The sequence below is a fragment of the Daucus carota genome, chromosome 7, assembly GCF_001625215.2.
Source record: "Daucus carota subsp. sativus chromosome 7, DH1 v3.0, whole genome shotgun sequence".
Classification (NCBI taxonomy): Eukaryota; Viridiplantae; Streptophyta; class Magnoliopsida; order Apiales; family Apiaceae; genus Daucus; species Daucus carota.
In genome coordinates this window covers 24,179,369-24,193,253 of record NC_030387.2, presented here as the reverse complement: position 1 = coordinate 24,193,253, position 13,885 = coordinate 24,179,369, and the positions used below count along the sequence as shown (strand labels likewise).

General features: G+C 34.1%; 3 protein-coding genes and 1 long non-coding RNA gene across 4 annotated transcripts; all 4 read left to right on the top strand.

Moving 5' to 3' along the window:
* Window positions 1-2,257: 2,257 nt before the first annotated feature.
* Window positions 2,258-3,482, top strand: LOC108195364 (uncharacterized). The gene is made up of 2 exons (XR_001801492.2): window positions 2,258-2,716; window positions 3,144-3,482. It is a non-coding gene; the product is annotated as an uncharacterized LOC108195364 (long non-coding RNA).
* A 1,514-nt stretch (window positions 3,483-4,996) lies between these two features.
* LOC108193570 (peroxidase P7) lies at window positions 4,997-6,702 on the top strand. Its single transcript, XM_017360283.2, has 4 exons — window positions 4,997-5,384; window positions 5,477-5,668; window positions 5,755-5,920; window positions 6,128-6,702. Exons 1-4 carry the CDS (start codon window positions 5,166-5,168, stop codon window positions 6,517-6,519), a joined length of 969 nt encoding a protein of 322 aa, XP_017215772.1. The 5' UTR covers window positions 4,997-5,165; the 3' UTR covers window positions 6,520-6,702.
* Window positions 6,703-6,860: 158 nt separating this feature from the next.
* LOC108194764 (uncharacterized) lies at window positions 6,861-7,700 on the top strand. Its single transcript, XM_017361702.2, has one exon. The coding sequence runs from the start codon at window positions 6,861-6,863 to the stop codon at window positions 7,698-7,700; it is 840 nt and encodes a 279-aa protein (XP_017217191.2).
* A 2,513-nt stretch (window positions 7,701-10,213) lies between these two features.
* On the top strand, window positions 10,214-12,140 carry LOC108194028 (peroxidase P7). The gene is made up of 4 exons (XM_017360918.2): window positions 10,214-10,522; window positions 10,629-10,820; window positions 11,243-11,408; window positions 11,513-12,140. Exons 1-4 carry the CDS (start codon window positions 10,304-10,306, stop codon window positions 11,902-11,904), a joined length of 969 nt encoding a protein of 322 aa, XP_017216407.1. The 5' UTR covers window positions 10,214-10,303; the 3' UTR covers window positions 11,905-12,140.
* Window positions 12,141-13,885: the final 1,745 nt, after the last annotated feature.

Genomic DNA, 13,885 nt, shown 5'->3' with positions numbered 1-13,885 from the left:
ACCAAAAAATAACTTAAACGCGTCATCTTTGGGTTAAATTCATATTATTTAAAATTACTTGAAAACAAAAATATAATATTAAAATCGTGTGTGTGTGTATATATATATATATTATTTTTGTAATACCTGTTAGTTAAATTTAATTAAATTTTATTTACTTCAATAAAAATTAATTTATTTGGACTAAAATAACATTTATTTAATATTTTCAAAAACATATATATTAATAAATATTTTGGGGGGGGGGGGGGGTTGTTGTTTTGTCAAGTGTTTTATCTTAATAAAATTTTTTTCCAAGAAAACATTACATCTCTGTTATCTCTCTTTTTTTTAAGTTGATCTCTTGACTCCTCGGACCTGTTTTTTAGGTAGGTTGACCGGATATTAAAAAGTATTATTTTTGATTGATTTTTTTTGTGAATTGAAATTTTGATTATATATTTTTATTTCTATAAAAAATTTAAAAATTATTTGTAATTACTCGATCAAATAAATTAAAAATGTATGCTAAGAATCAAAATGTTAAATTAAAAAACCACAGTATTAAAAGGGATGTATTTGATTGGCATTTTTTTTAAAAATCATTCATGAAGTCCGATAGTATTAAATTGAAATTGTTTAAAATCCTAATTGAATACATAAATTTAACAACAATTGTTATTTCCAATGACATATACGCTTAAACTGGTACTCCCTCCGTCGCTAAAAAAATTTTCGTTTGATATATCGGAACAAATTACTAATTTTTGTCTAATCTATAAGACTATATATAATTGTTGGTTTCGTATTTATAAGTACCAGCTTTAATAGGTAGGATGAAAATTTTAAATTTAATATTAATATAAAATCAAAATTATAAATGATCAAAAGCATGTGTTCACAACACGTGATAAAAAAACATCAAAAGTATCAAGGACGTAGGGAGTAAATAAAAACGGGTACGCCTTTAAGTTGCTTGCTGCAAATCAGCATCATCACTCATGTAATTCGTTATCACCTGGTCTTTTTGATGGATTTTTGTCTGTCTTTACGGATTTCGCTTAGGAGAATGCCAAGTGCCTTAGAATTTGTTCCAATTTTTTTCTCAGATGTATGTCACAATGTGTGTTTGACTACATTCATACAGATAAATAATAAGATTTTTCATATGTACATAAATCATTAAACTAAAATTCGTCACCGGCACATCATTTGATAAAAGAATTTGAAGACAAATTATGGGGTCTCTAACATGATATCTTTTTTCTTTTTCTTATCACTAGGGATTGACGTGGATTAGGATAATAATATACAACTACTAATTCTTCATCTCACGATTTTTTGGTTAGGCAAAATGTCATAATAATTATGCTGGCCGTAAGAAATGAAATATGATTCCAAATAATTTTGAATTTTTTTGCTATTAATTAAACTTTCACCGACAATTTGTTTCTCATATTTAAACATATATTTATGAACTAGAGTCTTTCAATATACATCCTGCTCGCGTATTAGAACTTCATTAAAATGATAATTGCGTCGAGTAAGTTCTACACATACTTCTCTTCAGATCATTTCTGTATCTTTTCGCTTTTTTCTTGCTCAAAAACCCTGTTTTAACATGCATGCTTCACACGTTGAATCACCTTTTAATTCTAAAATGAAAGGGATAACATTAACTAATTTCTTCTTTCTTAATCTTTGAACATGAGGTTTTAACTACCGGCTTTGTGTTGTCCCCATAATCTAATTTGACCATTACATTTAAGAAACAGACCCACCACTCTACCAGTCTACCACAAGCTAGTATGTACTATCTTTGAATATGAAAATATAGTAGTCATGGACATGTGCCATTTTGTTGCACTCTTCAATTTTATTCATTCTTTCTCCTTTTTATCAATTTTATAACATGTGTAAGGCTAAAGGATATTCCATAATATTTGTTATATCATATATATTTTAATATTGAATTAATTTATTACAGTAAAATTATATTAAAATAATATGTGCCTTTTCATTTGAAATAAATTTTTAAATAATGAATTCACATGTTTGAGTTAGTATATTCTTATTAGTTGTGTTAAAGTAAAATTTTCATTTAACATGTTTGGAGGGGGTTTGTGGGCTCGTGGATTACCCGTTGTAATTGGGCCAGTTTATTTCGGTTTGTTTCTGGATTCGAAATTCAGAACTTGACCTGATTTTTGAAAAAGACTCGGAATTTAACCTGGGTTGTTTCTTATGGTATCAGAGCCTCTGAAACGAGACCTATGTAATTCTGGATTGATAGGTTCAATACATGTCCTATGTACTCGTCAATCGTCAATTATCAAATAAACACTACTAGCTACACATGAAAATAAAGAGGTTACTTCATCTATAAAAGTTACATTGTTGCTTTTAACTTTTAAGTGATGGCTTGGTGCATGTATAATGTACAGAAGACTCTTCTCGTGGAAAAAAGGGGAGTACTTTAGATAGATAGATAACGACGAGTGACGCTGTGCATGTATAATGATAATACAGAGAACCAACTTTGTATTTACGACAGAGATGCCCTACTATGATAGTCACTGACTCACTACTCATTAAGCACTCGCACGGCAGTCAATAATTCAACAACAAACAATTGTTATAGCGCTAATTGTTATTCATCTCATGAATAACTCAGCTTATAATTCCAAAATTACGTGTCTGAAAACCAGGTTCAGTTCTCAGGACGCTGAAAAATAAGGTAGATTGCATCTCTGCAGGATAGGGTTTTCTTCTCTCTAAATCTATGGTTCCTGCTTTATTCAGCATACCCTACCGGGCTTATACCGGTGAAAGGCCCTAATTTTTTAAATTTATTTTTGTTTTCTTGGATAATCCCCCTTGGATAAGGACCTATTTGATTTTGTTTGTCTTGCAGATTTAAATCATCGGAGTCTTCGATTTTCCTTTTTCTTCAATTCATGCTAACTTTGTTGGATTTGAGAAATATTGTGATTTCGTTTTCCCAAATATAACTTTTATTTGAAATTTCAGTTTTCAAGTTCAGTTTCTTTTCTCTCGTATTGGAGGACGTTGTTTTGTTTCTCTCCATGGTTGGTTTTAATTTACCGATATATGAAAGTTTGTATGAGATTACTTAATTAATAACATCGACCCAGTTCTTGCAGAAGCAATGGGCGTGAGAGAAGCCCTGAGTTGGGTGAAAAACAAAGGATGGTATGAAGCTGTGGTGGAGACTGATTGTCTTGCTGTCATACAAGCAATTAGGTGCTCAAGTATCACACTATCATATTATGGTCGTGTTCTGGAAGAGTGCAAGGAGCTCTTAAGTCAATTAAAGGAGAGGAATATAGCCTTGAACTTTGTGAAACGATCCGCGAACCAGGTTGCTCACTATTTAGCGAGACACTCTAGTTCTATAGCTGATTGTATGTGGAAAAAGGAAGATATTCACCCTGAATTTTCACATGTACTTGTGACTGATTTGAAAGTTTAATAAAATGCTTCCCTTTGTGACAAAAAAAAAAAAAAAAAATATCAGAAATTTTCATGACATAACTTACTTATTTATAATACAATTCTTTAATTTAAGAAATAAGGGACCCAAGATCTTAAAATATAATACATGAATTATCGATAAAATACTTGCTCACTTTCCTTTTTGACTAATATTCGTGAAAACATAAATACCTGCATCAAAAAAAAATTCACACTTTAAATAATTTTGAATAACAAAAAATTGACACTTCTTCCCATCAAGTTAATTCCGCGTGTTTTAGTAAAAAATTGAAGAAAAAAAATATTCATTCTCCACAAGCAAAAGCGACTAATTAATGATTAATTTAAACGGTCGTCGGAACAATTTTAAACTTAATGTATGTTAAGACAAAGGTAATCTGCAGTGTCATCAATATGCTGTCGTCAAGCTGCTAACCTAATACGACGTTAAATCCACATTTCGCCACTATAAAAACAGAGTGGTTAGAGCATCTCCAGCAGTGTCTTAGTATCTTCCTTATAAATATTATAAAATATTGAATCCTAGTGATTTAGGACAAGATTTTGTATTTCAACTCCAACAATGATCCTTATAATTCATTCCTTATTATTATTATAATAATAAATTTGGAAAGAGATTGATAAAAGATGGAAGGAAGAGAGAGAAAATAAGTTACAATAAGAGAGAGAAATGATTTTTTTATTAAAGAAATCAAATAAGGCATGGCTAGTGGTGTCTTATTAATAAGGCATGGAAGGAGGATCCTAGTGATTTAAGGAACCTCTAAGACACTGCTGGAGCACTAATTTATGTCACATTCCTTATAATTGGACTTAGGACATGAAATAGGGAAGCTGCTGGAGTTGCTCTTAGTGTGTAGTACTATTATGAAGTCTTTATGACAGATTAATGTTGTTGTCTTCTTGACTATTCGGGAGCTACAAAATTTGACAATTTCGTCCATTTAGTTTATGATACTAATATACAATGATTATTGATTACGAAGCTAATAATATTGTTTCCAGCTCCTTCAACCCTCTATCCGCCAAGTGTCGATCATATTTGTAGTACTATTTGTGAAGATATATTAACCCTCCGGCCATCAAGAGCCTCTGCACTTGAACCTACAATATGCATGCAGTGATGGTAATTAGTGACGACTGGTGACTAATCGGCTAATTAATCACGTTTATTCCCTTTATTAGGGCATGTACAGTTGATATTTTAATTTATATTCGTATGTCAATTTTGAATTAATTTCCATTGTGCAAAGTCTTGATCAAATATGGATTAGTTGTTGGAATAATCTATGATGGTCCCAGTTTTTGACAATTCCTGCCTGATGCACAACTTAAACAGCAATTTCCATCAACTTTCCAATAGTTAAAACAAATCACGTCTTTAGCTTTAATTATATCCACATCATGTCGTGTACTACAGTTCTACAATATCTTAATTATATTTGAGTTGATCAACCAATTAATCAATCAAATTAACCTTCATCCTAGTTAGCTCAGTCGTGCATGCAGTAATTCCTTAGATTCGTTCAATACAAGTTAGGCAACCTGCCGTGCTAACAATAAATACACCACACTGCATTTCATTCTATAAATATTGCCAAGTCCTGAACTATTAAGCATAACGGAACACACTTCTCTGCAGTTATAGAAGTTGTGATCAAAAGAATATCATGGCTTCTTCCTTGTCTTCCCAAATGTCTTTACTAGCTTTGGTTTTTCTACTTGTCTTGATTGGCAATTCCTCAGCCCAGCTTTCACCTACGTTTTACTCCAAGTCCTGTCCGAATCTCATGCAGACTGTTCAGTCTGCAGTGAAATCAGCCATTGCCAAAGAAACACGAATCGGAGCATCCCTCCTTCGCTTGTTCTTCCATGACTGTTTTGTCAATGTAATGCTTCAGATATTTACTTAATCATCAATTACGCTAAAATGTGTGTTGCACTGTACTTGTAATAATAATCGGATTTTTTTACGTGACAGGGATGTGATGGATCGATTCTACTAGACGATACGTCTTCGTCCAAAGGCGAGAAAAATGCAGGTCCTAACTTCAAATCTGCGAGGGGATATGAGGTGGTGGACAAAATAAAGGCAGCTGTTGAGAAGGTGTGCCCAGGCGTCGTGTCATGCGCTGATGTGCTGGCGATTACTGCTAGAGACTCTGTCACCATCGTAAGCCTTGGCGATCACTCCACAATGTAGCTGTTATTACTATGTCATGCACAGTATCTAGATAATTTATGTATGATTTTGTGCAGCTTGGAGGGCCTAGCTGGACAGTAAAGCTGGGGAGACGAGATGCGAGAACAGCAAGCCAAGGGGCTGCCAATAGCAGCATTCCTCCTCCCACATCTAGCCTCAGCTCCCTCACTTCAAGATACAGTAATCTCGGTCTTTCTACTAAAGATCTCGTTGCCTTATCCGGTAAAACTTCCTCAGTCCTGGTGAATTTAAATTTTAAAAATAAGTTATTGAACTATATTTTATAAAATTTTAAAATATGTGTCACATAGTAAAAAGAAAATTGTATAGAAATGAGTGGGACGTAGGCAGCAGATGATAATCACCACATTAATTTTGAATTTGACTGAGTAAACTAACTTAAATATTGATTACTTATGATCGAAACAGGGGCGCATACAATTGGACAGGCACGGTGCACCACCTTCAGAGCTCGAATCTACAACGAAACGAACATAGATTCTTCATTTGCTCAAACAAGACAGAAGAAGTGTCCGAGCACCACAGGCTCAGGCGACGACAAACTGGCACCTCTGGACCTGCAGTCTCCTACAGCTTTCGACAACAGCTACTTCAAAAATCTCGTCAATAATAAAGGCCTTCTTCATTCCGACCAAGTACTCTTCAGCGGTGGATCAACGGATTCTATAGTAAGAAAGTATAGTAGCAGCCAGAGCAGCTTTGCTTCTGATTTTGCTGCAGCCATGATTAGAATGGGTGATATTAGCCCGCTCACTGGATCAAATGGAGAGATCAGAAAGAATTGCCGGAAGAAAAATTAAGGGTTTATGTGATTGCATGATTCGAAAGTGTTTAAGCTGCAGTGTTTGTTTTTAATTACTTGTAATCACGGTTAGCATGGTCATGTAAAACCATGCTGCCCCGTGAGGAATTCTATTTACACGTGTTTATTCTATACTTCATGTAAACATGAAAACTTATATATTACACCTTATATTTGTTTAGTGTACTGTTGAATTCAGTTTCTATGCGTTTGATCTTCTGTTTTTAAAGATACTTCATGCGATTTGTACAGATCGAAATGCATGTGGCATGTATAAAATAAAAGTTTTAATCAAGATTTAAGAGCCCGTTAGGAGTCCAGATTCCGATTACTTGCCCAATGTGCGACAAAGACGTGGAGCATCTCTTGCATGTGTTTATGGATTGTGAGTTTGCAAAGGAGTGTTGGAGACTTATGGGAGCTGAATTTGATTTCTGGACAGTAGAGTCAGCACCAGAATGGGTCCTTGGTAGACTAGAATCAGAGACGTCTGAAGTGCAGCTGAAATTAGCTAAGGTGCTATGGGGTATTTGGAACGCCAGAAACTTTAAAGTCTGGGAACACAAAGTGGTAACACCTAGTATTGCAATGCAATGGAGTGACAGACAGATTTCGCAATGGCAAGAAGTGAGGAAGAAACAAATGAGACACGGACCTAATGAACCTCAGCAACATCAACCAGTTGGGAGTAGGTGGGTAGCTCCTGCAGTAAACAGAATCAAAGTAAATATGGATGCGTCTGTTGTTTCTGGAGCTCATTCCTTCTCCTTAGGTCTGATCATTCGGGATCATCAAGGTGAGTTTATAACGGCGAAAAATCTTCGTTATCCAGGGGAGATCACTGTGTTTGAAGCTGAAGTAAGGGGCATTCTCGAAGCTGTGACATGGCTTGAGGAATTGCAGCTCTCAGGTGTTGATATAGAGACGGATTCACTGCTTGCTGTAAAAGCTCTGAAGATGGGGACTGAGTATAACTTGGAAGTTGGAGATGTGCTTGCTCAGTGTCGTTCGATTCTAGACGCTAGACCTGATTTTGCTATTTACTTTGTTAAACGGCAGGCCAACATGGCAGCCCATCTGATAGCTAGGGCGCCATGTATGGTGAATTGCTTCAATGTTTTTATGTCTCCTCCAGATTTCTTGTTGGAGACTTTGATGTTTGATCTGGTTTTGAGCTAATAAAAGTCAGTTTGCTTAAAAAAAAAAAACTATTGTAGCATCATACACGAGGGCAATTGCAAAATGATAAGAATCCTGACAAAAAAATTGATAATAATGTTGCGTTGCATTTGATTTAAGTGAGAAGTCAAATGATTTATTATGACATGATGGCTCATTAATAAATCTCGTGTACGTATGATGAATATGAATAGCAGAACGCTGGTAATGCGGAGCAGATAATAGAAATAGCTTTCAAAACGGAGTAAACTAAACAGGAACAAGAAGGATCATCGCAGAAGATTCTTCTGCTTTCCTATCTATTTTCGAAAGAAAAGACGGATCCGGACATCGATAAAAGGCAAGAATTCAACTTAAAATCAAAATTTCATTAATAACGTGTTCCAAGAGTTTTAAAATTGTGATTTATATTTTATAGTGGTTTAATGTAATAAATGATTAGTTTAAGTTGTCTGTCTGTGTAATATTATATTATAAATATTTATGAATTATTAAAATAATAATTAAAATTAATAAGCTGTTAGAGTATTTATTATAGTGTTGAAATTCATTTTTATAATAAAATCATAAAAAGTTAATAAATTAGATAAAAAAATACATCCTACTAAGTTTTGATCTTAAGTTAATTTTCATCTTATTTTTTAATTTCTAACCAACTTGAATTTAAACTTGTAAAAAAAATAGAAAATGATTTAAAACCCTGACATATATATAAACTAGGCAAACACCTCTATGATTTCACAACCACAGCAAGTAATTAGTTGTCGGCTAAGAAGATAATGAAAATTGATTACCTGAACGTTAACTCACAATAATTAAGATTAATGATAATAATTAAGATAAATGATTAAGCCATTATATATCAAATCAAAGACGTGGAAAATTGACTTTGCAACAACTAAAAACAAAGGTTAAGTCAGGCGTAGTAGTTGCAATTTCAACGTTTCGTAATCTTCTTGTTTGTAACGCAACAAATTCCCCAGCGATCTGGTCGTTGAATATGTTCTCCGAGCAGTTAGTTATCTAACAAATTAAACAACATGTTTGGACCTTTCAATCAATTAGTATTACTATTTAAATCTCATAACATAAACTATATACACACATTTTGGACAAGTCAAATGTCATTGTTTAAATAATTAATATAGATGGAAGGATACAATTGCCTCACTACTGAACTAGCTTGACTAGTTCAACACAAGAAAAAGCAAGTGCTGAAGAAAAGTATAATATTCTTCTGAATGATTCAGATATATCTACTTGGTATTCCATGTGTGTACTCCAAATTTTGATATGCTTTCGCGTACCGACACGAATTTGGTGATGGCATGACCAACTTCAGCTCGTTTCGTATTGAGAAAAGAATATTTATTTTTTTATTCCAAATTAAATAAATACTAGAAAAATTAGTTTAATTCCAGCTGACTTTCAGAATAACGATACATATTTTCAGAACGAACTTTAAAAACACTTAAAACATCTCCAACAAAATTAGGTTAATCTTTAGTATCAATATTATCAAATTTACTCATAGTTATCTGTCGATTTAAATACATATAAACTATAAGCAGATACTAAAATATATGCATGTCTTTAACGTCGATGTACGCCTTTTCTTTTTAGGAGTGTAACAAAACTGACAATTTTGGTTGACTTATATATATCTTCCTTCACCAAAGAGCCGATAAAGATGTCAAAGTGATCAATCACATAAAATGGCACTTTCACTAGCTTGTTCGTGTAATATAACTCCTATATCTCTGTTCAACATCTATATCACAACTTCAGTATTGTATTTTATTTTGATCTCATCTTAAAATTTATTTAAATCTAGAAAAATGAAAAAAAAAACCTTATATCAAAAGATTTTATTCGTTTATCATTATCAAGATTAAATTTTTTTTAACCTTATTTTGAAAGATAAAAGATATTCATTTGCCAATAAAGTTGTTTATGTATCAAGCAATCGGCATATATACGTGTGTGTGAATTTAAATTGTGTGCCTAAAGTGTTTACTTAATTAACATTTCAACCATAAGAAAAAATAGAAAAATAACCTTTGGGAAAAAACGGTACAATCTGAGACAGAACTTTGATCAACTCTAAAAAAGAAATGATTAATATTCAAAAAGAAGAATCCGCTGCAATCAATATGTCCCGAGACAAGGTCGCACACGACATAACATATAACACGGAGATAAGTAGATGAGCTGAAGAATTAGCTGCAGCAACATGTGTGTGTTGTAGCCAAATTGACTGCAAAATAAAAAGAAAAAAGAAGAAGAATCAAGCACATTAGTTAAAATTACAGTCTGGATTAGTTCTTATCCATTTGATATCAAAAAATAAAATTTTAACAACTCCTGGGCACCAGCTACGGAAGACTTCTCCGTGTGAAGAGTTCATGATCATGCATGTGGTCTTCGAGTTGCTAACCTGCTCTGTCTAATAACATACCACAATGGAATGATTCTGCTTTTCAATAACTATAAATACCACCATCTCTGCTAGGTTTCTAATTCGCAACATCTCTCTTTGCTTCTCTCTAGCTAGCTAATCATCTCTACTACTTTTAACATTCCTTGTATAATTATTCACAGTAATGGCTTCATTTTCTTCACTAGTAATAACTACTATTTTTTTTAAGTTGTTAGTATTCTTTGTTGGAATATCCTCAGCTCAACTTTCACCTGACTTCTATTCCAAGACATGCCCCGACCTTATACCGACTGTCAAGTACAATGTGCATTCCGCCATTAACAAGGAGACCCGAATGGGAGCATCTCTTCTTCGCTTGTTCTTCCATGACTGCTTTGTCAATGTAATGCTTTACTTCTGTAATTGGAAGCATATGATATGTTTTTTTAGAGTGACAACTATTGTTGTTGAAACATTTGGATTTGATTATTAGTTTGAACTTTCTGCAGGGATGCGACGGATCAATTCTCCTGGATGACACATCTTCATTCACAGGAGAGAAAAATGCAGCTCCAAATGCTAATTCTGCCAGGGGGTTTGAGGTCGTTGACACCATAAAATCTGCAGTTGAAAATGTGTGCCCTGGCGTCGTCTCTTGTGCTGACATTTTAGCTCTAACCGCAAGAGACTCTGTTAAAATTGTAAGGGCACCTGCCAGTCTTATTTCAATATTGCATCTTTGTTAAGAACCCGTCCATCTAAAACCTTACACATCTCTGTTGAGAACCGGTCCGTCTAAAACCTTAAGGTGTTAGAGGAAGGCCCCAAATGGATCATGCTATATTTCAGAACTCCCCGTCACCAGAGCTTTGATACCATGTTGAGAACCAGTCCATCTAAAACCTTATACAAGGTGTTAGAGGAAGCCCCAAATGAATTTTATGCTATATTTCAACAATTTCTATTTTATTGCTATTGCTATTAACATACTATTCAATCTTCAAAGTAGCTAGGGGCAATGTTTGAAGGCTTCTTACACTCCACTTATACTATACATGTTCATTAGGTTTGCTTTCGTTTATGCTAGTATCGTATTTAATCATGTATGATGAATGTGGTGTAGCTTGGTGGCCCAAACTGGGATGTAAAACTTGGAAGAAGAGACGCTAGAACCGCGAGCCAAGGAGCAGCCAATAAAAGCATTCCTGCCCCAACCGCAAACCTCAACGCCCTCAATTCAAGATTTAATGCTCTAGGCCTTTCTACTCAAGACCTTGTCGCTTTATCTGGTTCATTGCTCTTACTCTCTTATAACATACATCTAATACATCATATTTCTTTAGCAATAACTGACTCGAAGAAATGTGACCGATGAAATTCATGACAAAATCAGGTGCTCACACAATCGGGCAAGCAAGGTGCACGACCTTTAGAGGCCGGATATACAACGAAAACAACTTGGATGATTCATTTGCTCAAACGGCTCAAACTAACTGCCCTAGCGCAAACGGCACAGGTGACAACAATCTGGCTCCACTGGATCTCCAGTCTCCTACGTCTTTCGACAACAGCTATTTCAGCAACCTCGTCAGCAAGAAAGGTCTACTCCACTCGGATCAAGAACTGTTCAATGGGGGCTCAACTGATTCAATTGTGACAACATACAGCAGCAACCCGAGCAACTTTGCTTCAGACTTTGCTGCAGCCATGATTCGGATGGGTGACATTAGCCCTCTCACCGGCTCAAATGGCGAGATAAGGATGAATTGCAGGGTGATAAATTAATTGAAGATTTTTTGAGAAAAAAGCATGCATGCACCATTTTGCTGGGCTTGATGAAGTACTTGGTGCTTTTAATATTTGTCTTTTTAAAGATTATCTTTCTTTTTTGGGTTCTTAAGTGTTTGCTTTTTCTGGTCTACTTAATTGTACTCATTTCCTTTCAAAATCATCAGTGGCAACTGTTACACGCTTCCATTGCTGAGATTATACGGGCTTCCTTTTATTTTTTATCTTGTTCATTTCGCTTCATCTTATTTGCAGTATAATTTAGGTCATAATAATCTTTTCATTTGCAGGGTTGTGTTGCCTTTATGATTTTGTAGTAACAGACATATATCTATGTATCTGTGTGACTGTGTAACACTACATTTCCATCGATATTACAGCCATAGTCCAGCTTGTTGATAAGGCGCCCCCCGGCCATTAACGGCACTCATGAATGAGGTCCAAACTAAGAACCAGTCCAAAAAATGTACAGTGTTATATGATTTCTAAATTATAATTTGGGGCATTTCTTAAAAAAGTTTGAGTATTGTTGCAGTAAATCTACAATATTATCAGGCCTTGATACGAAAGCTAATACAAAACAAAAATTTCTAATCTCCTTAAAAATTTGATCTTTAGTTCAAATTATGAAAAAGTATATATCAACTAAACTCCATTTACAAACTAGATTCGACATCTTCGATTCACAACAAGAATATAACATCAACAAGGCATTATTTCTTGTTGAACAAGACATGTCTATAAATTAACAAGATTAGGTTATTTAGACAACCCAAAATTTTTGTTTGTTCATGCCTTTAGTACTTAGATTAAATTCTTGAAGAAGAGCACAAAACTCTTATTTTTATCTATTCAAGGATGAATAAAAGTGGTGGTTTCAACAGTATCGTAAGAATTGAAATCTGCAAAAAAATTCAATAAATACGGTGAAGCTGGACCAATATCAAAAGCCTACCAAAAAGATTTATCATTCCTTAGAGCATCTCCAACCATCTAAACCCCTTGGCTAAAAAGTGAGTTGGCTTACTTAAAATAAAAAAATTTAGCCAACAGCTTCAAAAACTCAACTCCAACCATAATGAGCTGTTGTCTATAAATTTAGCCAACCTCCTATGGATGGCTAAATTTGTCGAACCTCTACAGGTCTGTAAGAAAATCTGTAGGAAGATTGTACATCATTTATTACCATATTGAACTGATATATTCTATTTTAACAATTTAAAATATTAATAACATACTATTTTTAAATTATAGCCAATCAATATAGCCAGTACCATTGAAGCAAAATGTCTTGCAGGTTCAGTAAATTTTACATAATGTCTTACAGGTCCAATTTAGCCAACGATTATAGCCAACGTCGTTGGAGATGCTCTTATACTGACAAAACTGTTCATTTTCGATGATGGTGTTTAAATCAAAATATGAGGAATATGGGAAAATAATCCACTCCAACAATATCTTAGTGATTCCCTAAATCACTAATATTCACTAGCCATGCCTTATCTTTAGGTAATCTCTCTCCTCTCATGTTCTCTCTGTTCACCTATTGCAATAATGGTAACTTTTAATAATAAAATAGTATATAAGGAATGAATATAAGGAATATTGTTGGAGGTGAGAATAGTTATTATTATCTTAAATCACTAGGATCCAATATTTTATATTATATTTAAGGAATGGGCTAAGATGCTGCTGGAGATGCTCTAATAAATTCTTTAGGATGAAAGATCAAGTCCCTCAAGCTGACAATGAAACTCTCAATTTTTTTTAATCAAAGTTGGATCTAATGAGAAAGAAGTCATGTTCATTAGAGGCCTCCAAAGACTAAACAACATTAATCTTGAGGAGGGGAAGGTCAAGAAAAGTAACAAAGAAGAAGACCAAAGAAGAAAAAGAAAACATTAAATTTGCTTAGTTTAGAAGAGTTCCTTCACTTTGTTGTATTTTCTCAACTCTAAACCCCGTTTGGCTGAGCTTA